The 15,135-nt window shown below is 43.4% G+C and overlaps 1 protein-coding gene across 5 annotated transcripts in view; it reads right to left on the reverse strand.

The window, feature by feature from the left end:
• Positions 1-15,135, reverse strand: part of LOC144599632 (ephrin type-A receptor 3-like) — a 319,324-nt gene that overhangs the window by 250,218 nt on the left and 53,971 nt on the right. For all 5 annotated transcript variants that reach the window (XM_078410760.1, XM_078410761.1, XM_078410759.1 and 2 more), the window contains one exon: positions 7,228-7,292. In XM_078410760.1, coding sequence (XP_078266886.1) covers positions 7,228-7,292 — 65 coding nt within the window. The remainder of the gene's footprint in view (positions 1-7,227; positions 7,293-15,135) is intronic.

Here is a 15,135-nt window from a genome sequence, read left to right on the forward strand (position 1 = left end):
GTAATGGCTGATGGCCATAAACATTGCGAAAATTCCCACGCTTACCTGACCGTCAAACTGTCGCCTCTAATCTACCTGTCAAATGTCCTGACGGTAAATAAATTGGTTAAACTCAAGCATTTTATGGTATTTTGAAATTACTTTACTTATTTTAATATAATGTGCTTCTAAATGCATCTAAGAGAACCTAGGAAACCTGGGGCCAGCATGCGACAGTGCCCGCAATAAGCAACGATACCTGCCGACAAGCCAGCCGTCGCCGAGAAATTTCACTCCGGATGATTTCTCAGCGACGCGCTGAGATCCACTATGATTCTTGGAAGATTCCTCACGATCATGCCCGTGACACCTGGCGAACTGTCGGCAACAGCCTAGTCGCCGGCAGTTGCCTTAAAATCGCCGAAAGTGGGACAGGCCCTTAAGACCTCAACCATAAAATTAAGTGCAGATTCTTTCTGAAAGAGCAATATGTAGCAAATACATTTTTCGGTAACTGTAAAGCAGTGGCCACAACCCTTTCAATGTTCTATTTCATGAAACTGCAAGATAAATATTTCAATTCGAGAAGGACAAAAGGAAGTAAAAGAACAATAAAAATGTCATAACAAAATGAATTATTTGCTTTAGATTCTGCATTTCCTTCCTTATTTATGTTTGCGTCAAACAGATATTAAAAAGTTAGGCAACTGAATTTAAAGACATAAAAATCTGTTTGCTGTCATGTGCTTTAGATATATAGCAGCATCCCTTCAAATTCATTTCCCAAATTAAGGTCAAGGCAAGAGATAATTTAATAAAAAGTTACTGCATAGTGCTTGAGGTTGAGTATTGGGAAGTAGGATTGGACAAAAAAAATCCGATCAAGCAATTGAAAATGCAAGCAAAATAGTTTAGAAAATAAGCAATAAGAAATACTATTTGATTAAGATAGTCCACTGGAAAATATCTATAGGTTCATCTTGTCCGTACGGTGATGTAATGCATAAAATTCCTCATCCATCATCAAAACCACGGTGCATTTACTATTGATAAACTTGATCAAATCTCCATGAAGAATGGATTGCAGGGGAGTAATGAGACCAAACTTGTGTCTGCTGAGGTAACTCGTGGAATTGTTTTGACACAGGAGGCAGCCATTGGGTCTGTGCTAGTTACTCAGTTACTGAGATGTTATAAGTGGGAATAAATCTTGTGGTCTTTTAGACTCTAGAAACAGGCCCTTCGGACCACCCACCCCCCATGGTCAGGATCAAACCCGGGTCTCTGGCATTGTAAGGCAGCCACTCTACCACTGCGCCTTCCAACACTCCTATTACCTACTCTAAGCAAGCACTGGATGCAGGATTCTAACACACACTTTACCAAGGTCTTTCAAGAAGAAAAAACATAGCATCTAATGTTCTGTGACTCTGTTACCAAAACACACAGGAAAAAGTAAAAGGTCAAGTCAATTTGTTGTGAAGAACACTTGACCAGTTATTTGCTGCGCACATGAGCTTAGTGCAGAGGATACAATTGTACGACTGAGCGAATCTCTGGAGATAACATTTGCTGCGACTTTAATGCCAGGGTATCCCCACCCTGTAGCAAAAAACGATCTACTGAACTTTACCTTTAAAATATCACAGACTTTAAATTCAAATATATTGTCATGTCTGTCCATGCAATGCGCAAGCCAGCAGAACAAGAGCATGAATTTTGTGGCTGACTTCTGCTAAAAGAGATTATTCACTCAGTGCGTTCAAATGACAACAGAAGTAGCTGGCTTTTACATGTTAAAGGGAGACCCGAAGTTACAACATGGTTCTAATCCCGTGGTTCGGAATGCAGACATGAAGAAAGACAGTGTGTGGGAGAAGATACACAAAAACAGGTGTGATGTGAGCAGGTAGGTGCTGGAAGAGAAGCTGCCATTCGTCCTCACTGACTTAGCGAGGGAACATGTACAGTGCTCCCAGGTCTGCCCCACCTAGTCGTCGTCCCCCCGATTGTGGTGACTCTGACGTGGGTACAAGGAGAGAGAAGCATGGGGAGAGAAAGTACATAGAAATCCCCCCCTTCCCACCCGGCATGAGGAGCAAGTTCCTGCCTGGAAAAAGATGCCTGCTGTTGTAAGGCCCTTCTTCAGACCATTTCTCAGTCTATAAAAGGGCTTGGACCAGAAACGTCACCTATTCCTTTTCTCCCGAGATGCTGCCTAGCCCACTGAGTTACTCTGACATTTTGTGTCTATCTTCGGTGTAAACCAGCATCTGCAGGTCCTTCCAACCCAAATCCATCCCCATCCACCCACGGATATCCCAAACACTCAGTCATATGTTTAATTTAGTTTAGTACAGAGATACAGTGTGGTAACAGGCCCTTCGGCCCACCGAGTCCATGCTGACCATCGATCACTCGCACACTAAGTTCACCCACTTTTGCATCCTACCCACTAGGGGTAATTTACAGAAGTCAATTAATCTAGAAATTTGCACGTCTTTGGGATGTGCAAGAAAAACGGAGAACTTGAAGAAAACCCATCAGACACAGGTAGGGCAATGTGCAAACTCCACACAGACAGCACCTGTAGTCAGGATTGAACCGGTGAGGTGCAGATGTTGTGCTGCTGCCCCACTGTGCCCTTGCAGGTTGTCCACAAGTCAGGTATTTGTAACGCTGGGAGGATCTGTACATAGAAACATTCAGATCCAGATGCTTCATCCCAAACACCCCAGGTTTGCTATGCAACTCCCAGAGACATTTTGTCCTTGCAGTATTGTAAACAGTGGCGCGGCACAGTGGCGCAGCGGTAGACTTGCTGCCTTACAGCACCCAGAGACCAGAGTTCAATCCTGACTACAGATGCTGAATGTACCGAGTTTGCATGTTCTCCCCGTGACTGCCTGAGTTTTCTCCGGGTGCTCCGGTTTCCTCCTGCAAACCAAAGACATGCAGGTTGTAGGTTAATTGACTTCGGTAAAATTGTAAATTGGCCCTAATGTGTAGGATAGTACTAGTGTACGGGGTGGTCAGTGGTCGGCGCGGACTTGGTTGGCGGAAGAGCCTGTTTCAACGCTACATCTCTAAACTAAAGTAGGTGCGGACATTGTTGTAGATGAACATTAGCTTCAGAGGTTGTATTACGAGAGTGAGTACAATGGCAATATGAATCCAGTGCAGTTACTGTTAGCTTCCAATGCCTACCAAGTGAATGAGTTATTTCACTGCAGTGTGATGATGCCAATGCAATGTACCAATCCCTAGAGTGGAAGCAAGCCAAGCAGCACATCTTTGCTATATCAAGTCTCCAGATGCAAAGCCTATTTTGGATCAAGGTTAATTATATTACGCAAGGCTGCTTGAATACATACATTTTTTTGAAACAGGGAAAGCAATGGATTAGACTTCACTGAAGACTACTATTTCTTTCACATGTGTTTCTGGTCCAATTGAGATTACATAACTACGTACTACAGAGCATAACCCCATTTACAGGTATATGCAGTTATTCACCCCGAATCACAATGTCCTTTAGAAGTTGGCTAATATACTGGATTAAAGAGATGTTATTGAATGCAAGGAGAGTTCTTTTAGTTACAGAACGTACAGTTCTTTTTAATAAAAAAGGAATGTTTTGATCAAAGACACACATTAGAGTGCTGATTAATTCAGCTTAATTAACTTTAAACTTTGAAATAATAACAAACGGGGCCTAATATATAAAATGAGCAACTGGACAAATATGGTTTGCTTGGAGAAAAGGAATAGGTGACATTTTGGGTCAAGACCATTCATCAGTCTGAAGAAGGGTCTCAACCCGAAACACCACATATTGCTTTTCTCCAGCTTTGCTGCTTGACCCACTCCAGTGTATCTTCAGTGTAAACCAGCATCTGCAGTTGCTTCTTACACGGTATGGTTTGCTTGTTGTAAGGTGCAAATGTTATGCCTTTGATATCATGCAAGTGATCCTAATTAATGAAATAAGGGGTTAATATACAAAAAGGCAGCATTCATGCAGTTGTTCCCAAGCTAACAGCAACCACTGGGCATTGGCAAGTGGAGACTGCAGACTGCCATATGTTCTCTATGATGTTAGCTGTTGAAATGACTGAATTTGTCCCACGCTCTTTAATACATGGTTTGCCACCAGCAGATTTAGAATAGAACTGTAATGCTATGAGCAATATAATCACAACTGCTAAATCCAAAATTGGAGTTTGATTCCCACACTGACGTCAGCTGAGGAACAGTAAACAAACACCAGTGTCCCCATGCGGGTGAAAGAGAGAGGCTGGCATAAATATACAACACGCGTGATGTCCCGAAGCTGCAGTCAATGAACTGCAGGCACTGATGTAGTGTAAGCAACACAGGTGCCAATTAGTACAGAAAGTATCCGCAAGATGCAACATAACAATGATCAGATAATTTGCTTTAGCATTTTGGTTGAGGGATAAATGCAGGCCAGAGAAGTCTTCGACTCTTTGAAAGCAAAAGGGTCCCCACCCGAAACGACACCTATCCATGTTTTCCAGCGATGCAGTCTGACCCGTAGAGTTACTACAGCACTGGGTGTCATTTGTTTTTGGTAAGCCTGCATCTGCAGCTCCTCATGTCTCTGAATAACATCCCTCGTCTTTTACATTTCCTCAAGGAAAAGTGGGACCCTTGATTTAAAGTTTCTTTAAGAAGCATCTCTGAATGTACAAGATTTCATCTACTCAATAGAGTGCTGTGGTGTTGATTTTGCACACCTCTGATGTATTCAAACTCCCAGCCTTGACTCCAAGGCGAGAACAACCCCCATTTGATTTGATTCTAAACAATTACATCGCAGATTGTCCATCCCCACATTATCTTGCAAACAATTCTCTCATCGGAGTTGGACTCGACAACGGTGTCCACAATAGATTATTCCCCTCACATTCCTTGCCCTGCCCACACCCATGCAGAGGTCAAGACATGCAAAAGGTAGACACAAATGCTGGACTAACTCAGAAAATTCACAATACAGAAGGGATGCCATTGTCCATTATAAATGTCTTTGTCAAGAGATACACAGCTGTTATCGGGCAACTGAACCATCCTATCTACATCCTGAGCTGCCATCTGCTTCATCAGATGCCCTAGTCTATCTTTAATTGGACTTTGCTTTGTACTAAATGCTATTCTGCACACTAGACTGTTCGATTGCAGGCTTTCTGGAAAGCACGCAACAAAAAGCTTTTCACTGTACCTCAATACATTTGACAATAAACTAAACCCATCATCCAGGTCAAAGTGCTCACCCCTGCAACTCACATCTCTTCAGTCTAAAGGGTCTCGACCCAAAACGTCACCCAGTCCTTCTCTCCAGAGATGCTGCCTGTCCCACTGAGTTACTCGAGATTTTTGTGTCGACCCTCAATATGTGCTATATCTGGAGAGGTCACCAATGCACGGCGGCCAAGAGGAAGACCAAAGCTTCACTACAATGTTACGGTTAAAAAAGATGTGACAAATGTTAACATTGGCACTGACTGTGAAGCAGCTGCTAAAGACCTGGGGAGGTGGAGAAATGACCTCCAGGCGGGTATGAAGTACCACAATAGCACATGGTTCAAGGCCCTGGAGGTCAACAGCACCGCACTCCCCAATCCAACGGCCAGAGACAACTTCACCTGTGGAAGCTGTGGGAGAGTCTGCCTTTCAAGGTTAGGCCTGGTCTGTCACATCTCATTTGAGTGGACAACACATTAATTTCTTACGATGGGTAGCAGAAAAATTTAAACTGAGGAATGCACGTTACATCAACATCTCCATTTATACCAAATCCAATGACTTTATAAAGTTGATCTGCTGTTAATATACAATATAATCTGCTGTTAATATACAAAATAAGATTATTAAGGGGTTGGACATGTTAGAGGCAGGAAACACGTTCCCAATGTTGGGGGAGTCCAGAACCAGGGGCCACAGTTTAAGAATAAGGGGTAGGCCATTTAGAACAGAGATGAGGAAAAACCTTTTTAGTCAGAGAGTTGTGAATCTGTGGAATTCTCTGCCTCAGAGGGCAGTGGAGGCCAATTCTCTGAATACATTCAAGAGAGAGCTAGATAGAGCTCTTAAGGATAGCGGAGTCAGGGGATATGGGGAGAAGGCAGGAACAGGGTACTGATTGAGAATGATCAGCCATGATCACATTGAATGGCGGTGCTGGCTCGAAGGGCCGAATGGCCTACTCCTGCACCTATTGTCTATTGTCTATTGTCTATAATACAAGATTGTTGGGCAGGAAGTGCTAGTGTTTATAAATGATAGTGGCGATAAAGAAATAGATACGTATTTCGAAGTTAAGAAGGCGTAGAACCAGGGAGGAACATTGCAGCTGGTTGTGTTCCCCTGTGCCGGCTCCACTTAAATCTTGATGACAGAAGTATTGCATTTCAGAGGAATTCACGTTATACCTCGATTACAAGATTGTTAGCAGATTCAAGCTCAAAACATTATTGTGACTGCATATTGTTTTACATCAGACAAAATGCAGATGCTCACAAAGTAGTCAGATGCCCCACTCAAGCAAACCTTGCACTGTGCTCACTTCAGCTCACAAAAATATTTCTAAACGTGGGTAGCTATGTCGACACAACTACATTCTGTTCCTCCCCTGTAACTTTAAAACAGCACATCTAACCCTTTGATGGATCTGCAGCGGGGTAAATATACTTCCTAATAGCAAAGAACACAATACTGTTCCAAAACAAAGTATTCGACAAATTACATACTAACTGGGAGAACCAAGCGACTCTAATCACGGTATCAAATTAGTTTTCAAAACACATTATTCTGTGGGACACTTTAGGCTTTAGCGATACAGTGTGGAAACAGGCCCTTCGGCCCAACGAGTCCATGCTAACCACCCCGTACACTAGCACTATCCTACACACGAGGGACAATTTACAATTTTTACTGAAGCCAATTAACCCACAAACCTGCATGTCTTTAGAATGCGTCAAGAAACTGAAGCACCCAGAAATGTCCCATGGGGTCACAGGGAGAATGTACAACCTCTGTAAAGGATCAAACCTGGGTCTCTGGTGCTGTAAGGCAGCAACTCGACCGCTGTGCCAACCCTAATGAAGATCACTTTCAAAGAGTTATCGGGATTCAAAGCAACATAATTGAGAGTAGATTGTGCGAAATTGGTTTTGTTAATTATGCTCTACTGAACTACTTCTCAATCAAGTAATAGAGTATACTCACCCCTTCTGGAGGATATGCCACCCAGCCCAAGTCTCCAGGAGCTGACATAGAGTCCAACAGGGTAACTGTAAACAAGAAAAAACAACTTTAATTCTTCCTGGTGAGAAACACCATCAGTAAGTAAAGATAATTGTTACTCTGCCAAGATCTCTCAGATCCATCTCTGGTGTATGGACAGAACGAGAGAAAAAGGGGGGAAATTCTGTTGATTTCCACTCCAACAAATTTAAAATTAGATTTGAAAACTAAGTAGAATAAGCAGCATTTAAAATCTAGAATACTGTTCAGTTTTCCACCTTTCTGTTAAGCAAGATAAATGTAGTATTAGATGCTGGCTTTGACCTGTGCTTCATAGAACAGTACAGCACAGGAAGAGGCTCTTCTGCCCACAATGTACATGCCAAATATGATACCACGTTAAATTAATCTTCACTGCCTGCTTGTGATCCATACACCTCCAGTCCCTGTATATCCATGTGGCTATCCAAAAGCCTCTTAAATGCCATTATTGTGTGTGGAGAATCTTGTTTCTCATGGTCTGAGAGTCCTTTAGGTGCCTTTTGGCAAACTCCAAGCATGCTCTCATGTGCCTTTTACTGAGGAGTGGCTTCCATCTGGCACTCTACCATAAAGGCCTGATTGGTGGAGTGCTGCAGATATAGTTGTCCTTCTGGAAGGTTCTCCCATCTTCACAGAGGTACTCTGGAGCTCTGTCAGAGTGACCATCAGGTTCTTGGTCACCTCCCTGACCAAGGCCCTTCCCAGATTACTCAGTTTGGCCAGGCGGCCAGCTCTATGAAGAGTCCTGGTGATTCCAAAGTTCTTCCATTTAAGAATGATGGATGCCACTGTGCTCTTTGGGAGCTGCAAAGCTGCAGAAATTGTTTTATACCCTTCCCCAAATCAGTATCTCGATACAATACTGTCTCGGAGATCTATGGAAATTCCTTTGTCTTCATGGCTTGGTTTTTGCTCTGACATGTACTGTCAACTGTGGGCCCTTATATAGATAGGTGTGTGCCTTTCCAAATCATGTCCAATCAATTTAATGTACCACTGGTGGACTCCAATCAAGTAGTAGAAACATCTCAAGGATAGTCAATGGAAACAGGATGAACCTGCCCAATTTTGAGTGTCACAGCAAAGGGTCTGAATGCTTATGTAGATGTGATATTTGAGTTATTTCTTTTTAATTACTTTGCATAAAATTCTAAACACCTGTTTTTGCTTCTTCATTCTGGGGTATTGTGTGTAGATTGATGATAAAAAAAAGAATTTAATCCATTTTAAAATAAGGCTGTAACGTAACAAAATGTGAAGGGGTCTGAATACTTTCTGAATTATATATAGTCTGAAGAAGGGTCTCAACCCGAAACGTCACCCATTCCTTCTCTCCTGAGATGCTGCCTGGCCCGCCGAGTTACTCCAGCATTTTGTGATACCTTCGATTTGTACCAGCATCTGCAGATACGTATATGTATATACATATGTATATATATATATACACACATATATATATACACACATATATATACACACACATATATATGCATATGTACACACACATATATACATATATATATATACATATACATATACATATACATATGTATATACATATACGTATCTGCAGATGCTGGTACAAATCCAGCACAGATTCAGGCAGAACACCAATGGTCACAGACCTCCTGCAAGAATAACACTTCCACCACAACCCTTGATCTTGTGGTTGAGTCCAAACAACCTAGATCACCATGGATCCCATGCATCTTACTCTTCTAATGAGCCTACTATGAAGGACTTTATCAAGTGCCTTACTAAAATCCAAGTAGACAACATCCACTGCCCCACCTTCATCGATTTCCTTCCTCATATAAAAAAAAATTGATGAAGAAGCTCCACCAAACGCTGCATGGTATATTGGTATTGGTTAATTATTGCCCTGTCTATAGAGATACAGACATGCCTCATTTGTGCACCTTCCAGTCCAACCAACCTATAAATGACTACAAGTAAGTCATACACGAGTTCAATTGGTAATGCAGAGAGAAAAATACCAGAGTGCAGTAGCATTTCAGCTGCAGAATGCATTACAGTTAGAAACATAGAAAATAGGTGCAGGAATAGGCCATTCGGCCTTTTGAGCCAGCATCGCCTTTCAATATGATCATGGCTGATCATCCAAAATCAGTACCCAGTTCTTGCTTTCTCCCCATATCCCTTAGAGAAAGTAACAACTAGAACAAAGGTTATTTGTTTTAAGCCTTTTTAGTGTAGGGATTGTAGTATTTTGTGACTGCCCTGGTTTCTAAATGTAAGCAGAGCATGTCACACAGTTGGCATGAGGTGATATGCTATTCAACAGATATCCACAAGACTATTTACAACCGCACAGTTCTAAACGCCCATTTCTGATTGCTACCTAGTGGAGTCCAAACTTAAACTAAACCCTTATTAAATGTATTGGTGTAGGAAGGAACTGCAGGTGCTGGTTTACACTGAAGATAGACATAAAATGCTGGAGTAACTTAGCAGGTCAGACAACATCTCTGGAGAACAGGAGGAGGTGTGGACCTTTGGTCCATTGTAGACCTATTCCTTTTTTCCAGAGATGCTTCCTGGCCCACTGAGTTACTCCAGCACTTTGTGTCTAAAATGTGTTGGTACCGTATTGACACATCAAAGTAACATGTTTAATAAATACAAATAGTGATATTGACCCAACATTTGCTCTTTAAATACAAAGCCCATTATCAGCAATTAAGCTCACTGGATCTCCGTAAATGTGAATTGGCATGTTCTATTCTAATCATTGGTGCAGGTTAAACTGTTCAGTCACAGCATTAAATCTATTATTAGCAATAGCCCAAATAATGGCCAGGCTCATTAATTAAACATTCCAGGGTCAATATTTTAACCACAACAGACTACACACAGTTAAATAAAATTCGAAGATCTCATTTGACTTTAAAGTTGATCTGCTGTTAATATAAGACAAGCATGATTTATAAGGCCTTCGGCTTTAGGTAAGCTTGAAACTGGATCAGAGAAAGCGCATGGAGTTGTTAATGTTTATCAACAATACATGATCTGCGTTGGTGCAAACATCATCTCAAGTAGTCATACCTTGCCTACATTGGGCATATTTATAGAAAGCCAATTATTCAAAACATTTGCATTGTAAAAGTACAGCATAACAGAGCAATGCCTATTCAATGATAGTTTATAGTTTAGTTTAGTTTAGAGATACAGTGAGGAAACAAGGCCTTCAGCCCACCGGGTCCACGCTGACCAGCGATCCCCACAAACAAACACTATCCTACACACACTAGGGACAACTTACATTTATACCAAGCCAATTAACCAACAAACCTGTACGTCTTTGGAATGCGAGAGGAAACCAAAGATCTCGGAGAAAACCCCAAGCAGGTCACGGGGAGAACGTACAAACTCTGTACAGACAGCACCCATAGTCAAGATCCAACCCGAATCTCTGGCGCTGAAAGGCAGTAGTTCTACTGCTACGCCATCATCAACAAAAATTGTGACCAATACATATATTCCACTGCAAATGATTTACTTGGTGCAAGAACTAATTCTCTAAAGTCCGAGCAATGGGAGGTCCAGTATGATGGACCATTGGGGTCAATAACAAACATTGAATATAGAAACATAGAAACATAGAAAATAGGTGCAGGAGTAGGCCATTCGGCCCTTCGAGCCTGCACCGCCATTCAATATGATCATGGCTGATCATCCAACTCAGTATCCCGTACCTGCCTTCTCTCCATACCCCCTGATCCCTTTAGCCACAAGGGCCACATCTAACTCCCTCTTAAATATAGCCAATGAACTGGCCTCAACTACCTTCTGTGGCAGAATTCCACAGATTCACCACTCTCTGTGTGAAAAAAAACGTTCTCATCTCGGTCCTAAAAGACTTCCCCCTTACCCTTAAACTGTGACCCCTTGTTCTGGACTTCCCCAACATCGGGAACAATCTTTTTGCATCTAGCCTGTCCAACCCCTTAAGAATTTTGTAAGTTTCTATAAGATCCCTCCTCAATCTTTTAAATTCCAGCGAGTACAAACCGAGTCTATCCAGTCTTTCTTCATATGAAAGTCCTGCCATCCCGGGAATCAATCTGGTGAACCTTCTCTGTACTCCCTCTATGGCAAGAATGTCTTTCCTCAGATTAGGAGACCAAAACTGTACGCAATACTCCAGGTGGGAGGAGTTGGCTGTGCCTAACGGCTGCGGCTCTCTGGCAGTCTGTTTGTCTTTTTTTCTTTTTTTTTTGTTTGTGTCGGTGTTGGGATGGTTTTTGTTTCTATTTTTGGCTGTGTATGTGTGGTGGGGGGGTGGGGTGTGGGTGTGGGGTGTGGGGGTGGGGTGGGGCGGGGGAAACCTTTATTTTATTAGGTCTCTTCCCCGGGGCGCAGCTCGCCCGCGGGGCCTTCCATCGCCGGCGCGGCTCGGCTGCGGGATTTAACATCGCCAGCACGGCTCGGCCGCGGGACGTTTCAGTGCCTGGTGCGGCTCGGCCGCTGGACTTAACATCGCCCGGTGCGGCTCGGCCGCGGGACGTTTCGGTGCCCGGTGCGGCTCGGCCGCGGGATGGTTCAGTGCCCGGTGCAGCTCGGCTGCGGGACATTTCAGTGCCCGGTGCGGCTCGGCTGCGGGACTTAACATCGCCCGGTGCGGCTTGGCCGCGGGATGTTTCGGTGCCCGGTGCGGCTCGGCCGCGGGACATTTCAGTGCCCGGTGCGGCTCGGCCGCGGGACATTTCAGTGCCCGGTGCGGCTCGGCTGCGGGACTTAACATCGCCCAGTGCGGCTCGGCCGCGGGACGTTTCAGTGCCCGGTGCGGCTCGGCCGCTGGACTTAACATCGCCCGGTACGGCCGCGGGACGTTTCGGTGCCCGGGGCGCCTCGGTCGCAGGGCCTTCCATCCTCTTGCGGGGGCTTGCGGGGGGTTGCCTCGGTAGGGGTCGAGCTGCCTGTCCATGGGTGCGGGGGGAAGAGAGTTTTGTTGCCTCCATCACAGTGAGGGGGTGTTTGGAGTCACTGTGATGGATGTTTGTGTTGGGGTCGGGTGTCCTGGTTTTTTTTTTCTTTTTGCTGTGTTTTGTGACTGCTGAAATTTCGTTCGGTGTTGTGCCGAGTGACAATAAAGTGTTGTTATGTTATGTTATGTTATGTGTGGTCTCACTAATGCCCTGTACAACTGCAGCAGAACCTCCCTGCTCCTATACTCAAATCCCCTCGCTATGAATGCCAACACACCATTCGCTTTCTTCACTGCCCTGCATGCACCTGCATGCCTACTTTCAATGACTGGTGTACCACGACACCCAGGTCTCGTTGCATCTCCCCTTCTCCTAATCGGCCACCATTCAGGTAATAGTCTGCTTTCCTGTTCTTTCCTGTTCAAAGTGGATAACCTCACATTATCCACATATGAACCGAGCAGCACGGTGGCACAGCGGTAGAGTTGCTGCCTTACAGTGCCAAAGACCCAGACAACGGGTGCTGTCTGTCTGGAGTTTGTATGTTCTCCCCGTGACCTGCGTGGGTTTTCTCCTGGTGCTCCGGTTTCCTCCCACACTCCAAAATTGTACAGGTTTGTAGGTTAATTGGCTTGGTAAAATTGTAAGTTGTCCCGAGTGCGTATAGGATAGTATGCGTGGATTGCTGGTCGGTGTGGACTCGTTGGGCCTCTAAACTAAAAAAATTTAAACGAGTAGTGTTCAGTTAAACTACAATTTTAAGTGGTTACAGCACATGTCATTAAAATATAATAGCCAAGTATAGTGTAATATAATAAAACTCAACTTCAGTTCAACACAAGAAAGAAGCTTTTGTTTAAAACCATTAAAGCTTCTCAGAATAACCATTAATTGACACATTGTTTGGTTACACTGTAATGAATGTGTCTGAGCTGGGCAGTGTTACCTCATGCAGACACATAGTGGCGAGTTAGCACTTTGTACACCTGTACTTTGCTTCCACAGGGCTTTCATTATGTGCAAAGACCGAGATTATTTCCTTCATCTAAGCCTAAACAAATCACCAGTTAATCAGTGGTCTAACTTTCAAGAGACTGTATTACTGATATTGGTCTCACCATTTTACTTCAATCACAAAGTTTTGAATGAAATATTCTCGCTTGCTACCTAGATGAAAGAACACATTGAATGGGAAAGGCTGAAATGAGTTTTGCAATCCATACCATAAAATGACATAATTGCTCCCCAGAGCATTAACGTCACCCTCTTAAATCTAGCCATTTAGCAAAGAATTCTTGGAATTGCATTTGGAAAGGGAATGATTTAATGGAACAAAAAAAAAAGAACAATTGTGGAAATGCAATCAAGGTTTCTCTAATGCAGGTTCCTAACTATTCAGGGCGGCACGGTGGCGCAGCGGTAGAGTTGCTGCCTTACAGCGAATGCAGCGCCGGAGACTCAGGTTCGATCCTGAATACGGGCGCCGTCTCTACGGAGTTTGTACGTTCTCCCCGTGACCTGCGTGGGTTTTCTCTGAGATCTTCGGTTTCCTCCCACACTCCAAAGACGTACAGGTATGTAGGTTAATTGACTGGGTAAAATGTTAAAAAAATTGTCCCTAGTGTGTGTAGGATAGATAGTGTTAATGTGCGGGGATCGCTGGGCGGCGCGGACTCGGTGGGCCGAAGGGCCTGTTTCCGCGCTCTATCTCTAAATCAAAAAATCAAAACTAGGATGGAGGACAACTAGCTCAATTTAAGTTTTTTGCCTAATCCAGTCTTGGATATCATGATAGTGAAGTACATTTGATCTGCATAATATTTGATTGAAGTAATCTATCCCACCCACGCCCCTCTGGAAACTTAAATTATAGAAATCAGGTATGCTGTAGATAACAGGTTCATTTGAGATAACTTACAGATTTCAGAAAGTAATGGACCAAGCAGGTAAATTTCTCTCACCCCTCAGATTATTGAAACAATCCACTGAATAAAGCCCAATGATATGAGTAAAGTAATATGCAATGGCAAATTGCTCATACAGTACTTCTGAAGTAGTCCCAATTCTCCAAAAACACCACTTTCCTAAACAACCCATCTTCTTATCAACTCAACTTTTTCCCAAGCACCACGATGCTCAATCATACAGGTCCCCATCTCCCCTGTAAATCCACTTGCATGTAGGCAGGTGGGACCAGTGTAGCTGGGACATGTTGGTCGGTGTGGGCAGGTTGGGCTTGTTTCCACACTGTGACTCACCCAGCATTCAGCTAGTACCTTCTCCATGTGTACCAATAAACAGCAGTTTTTAAATCCCTCTGAAGAACATTTTCTCACATTAAACGGTTACTCTATCAATGCAAATAGACTGGGTAACTTTCACAGTGGAGTACACGATGGGTGTGCCACTTGTTTAGAAGGGAAATTGTTATTTAGAAACACGTAGACTCCAAGAGACTGCAGATGCTGGAATCTTGAGTGAAAAACAAACTGCTAGAGGAACACAGTGTGCGAGGCAGCATCTGAAATGCAACAGAAACATGTGACCATTTTAAACAAACACTTCTTCCTCCTGTGAATGTTTGCAATCCAGTTTCTGGCACAAATCTAGATGGGATCTGGTAATACATATTACAGGGCCTGATCCAGGCAGATGAATGTACAAAACTCAGCAATTATTTTCCCATCACCAAATTATAGCAATTTTGAGATGCAATTATAAATATTCTCTGCAATTAGTGAATGGGATATATTTACAACTACGTGTATTGCAACCATGTATCATAGAAAACGCAGCACTATGCAATCCAATTTCTATGCATGTGTTATTTGGTTTTATGGTGTGAAACACAAGACTTTTACTGCTATAGAACATCACAATCCATTTCACACCTAAAGAA

Source organism: Rhinoraja longicauda, chromosome 13 (genome assembly GCF_053455715.1).
Source record: "Rhinoraja longicauda isolate Sanriku21f chromosome 13, sRhiLon1.1, whole genome shotgun sequence".
In the NCBI taxonomy this organism is placed as follows: domain Eukaryota; kingdom Metazoa; phylum Chordata; class Chondrichthyes; order Rajiformes; family Arhynchobatidae; genus Rhinoraja; species Rhinoraja longicauda.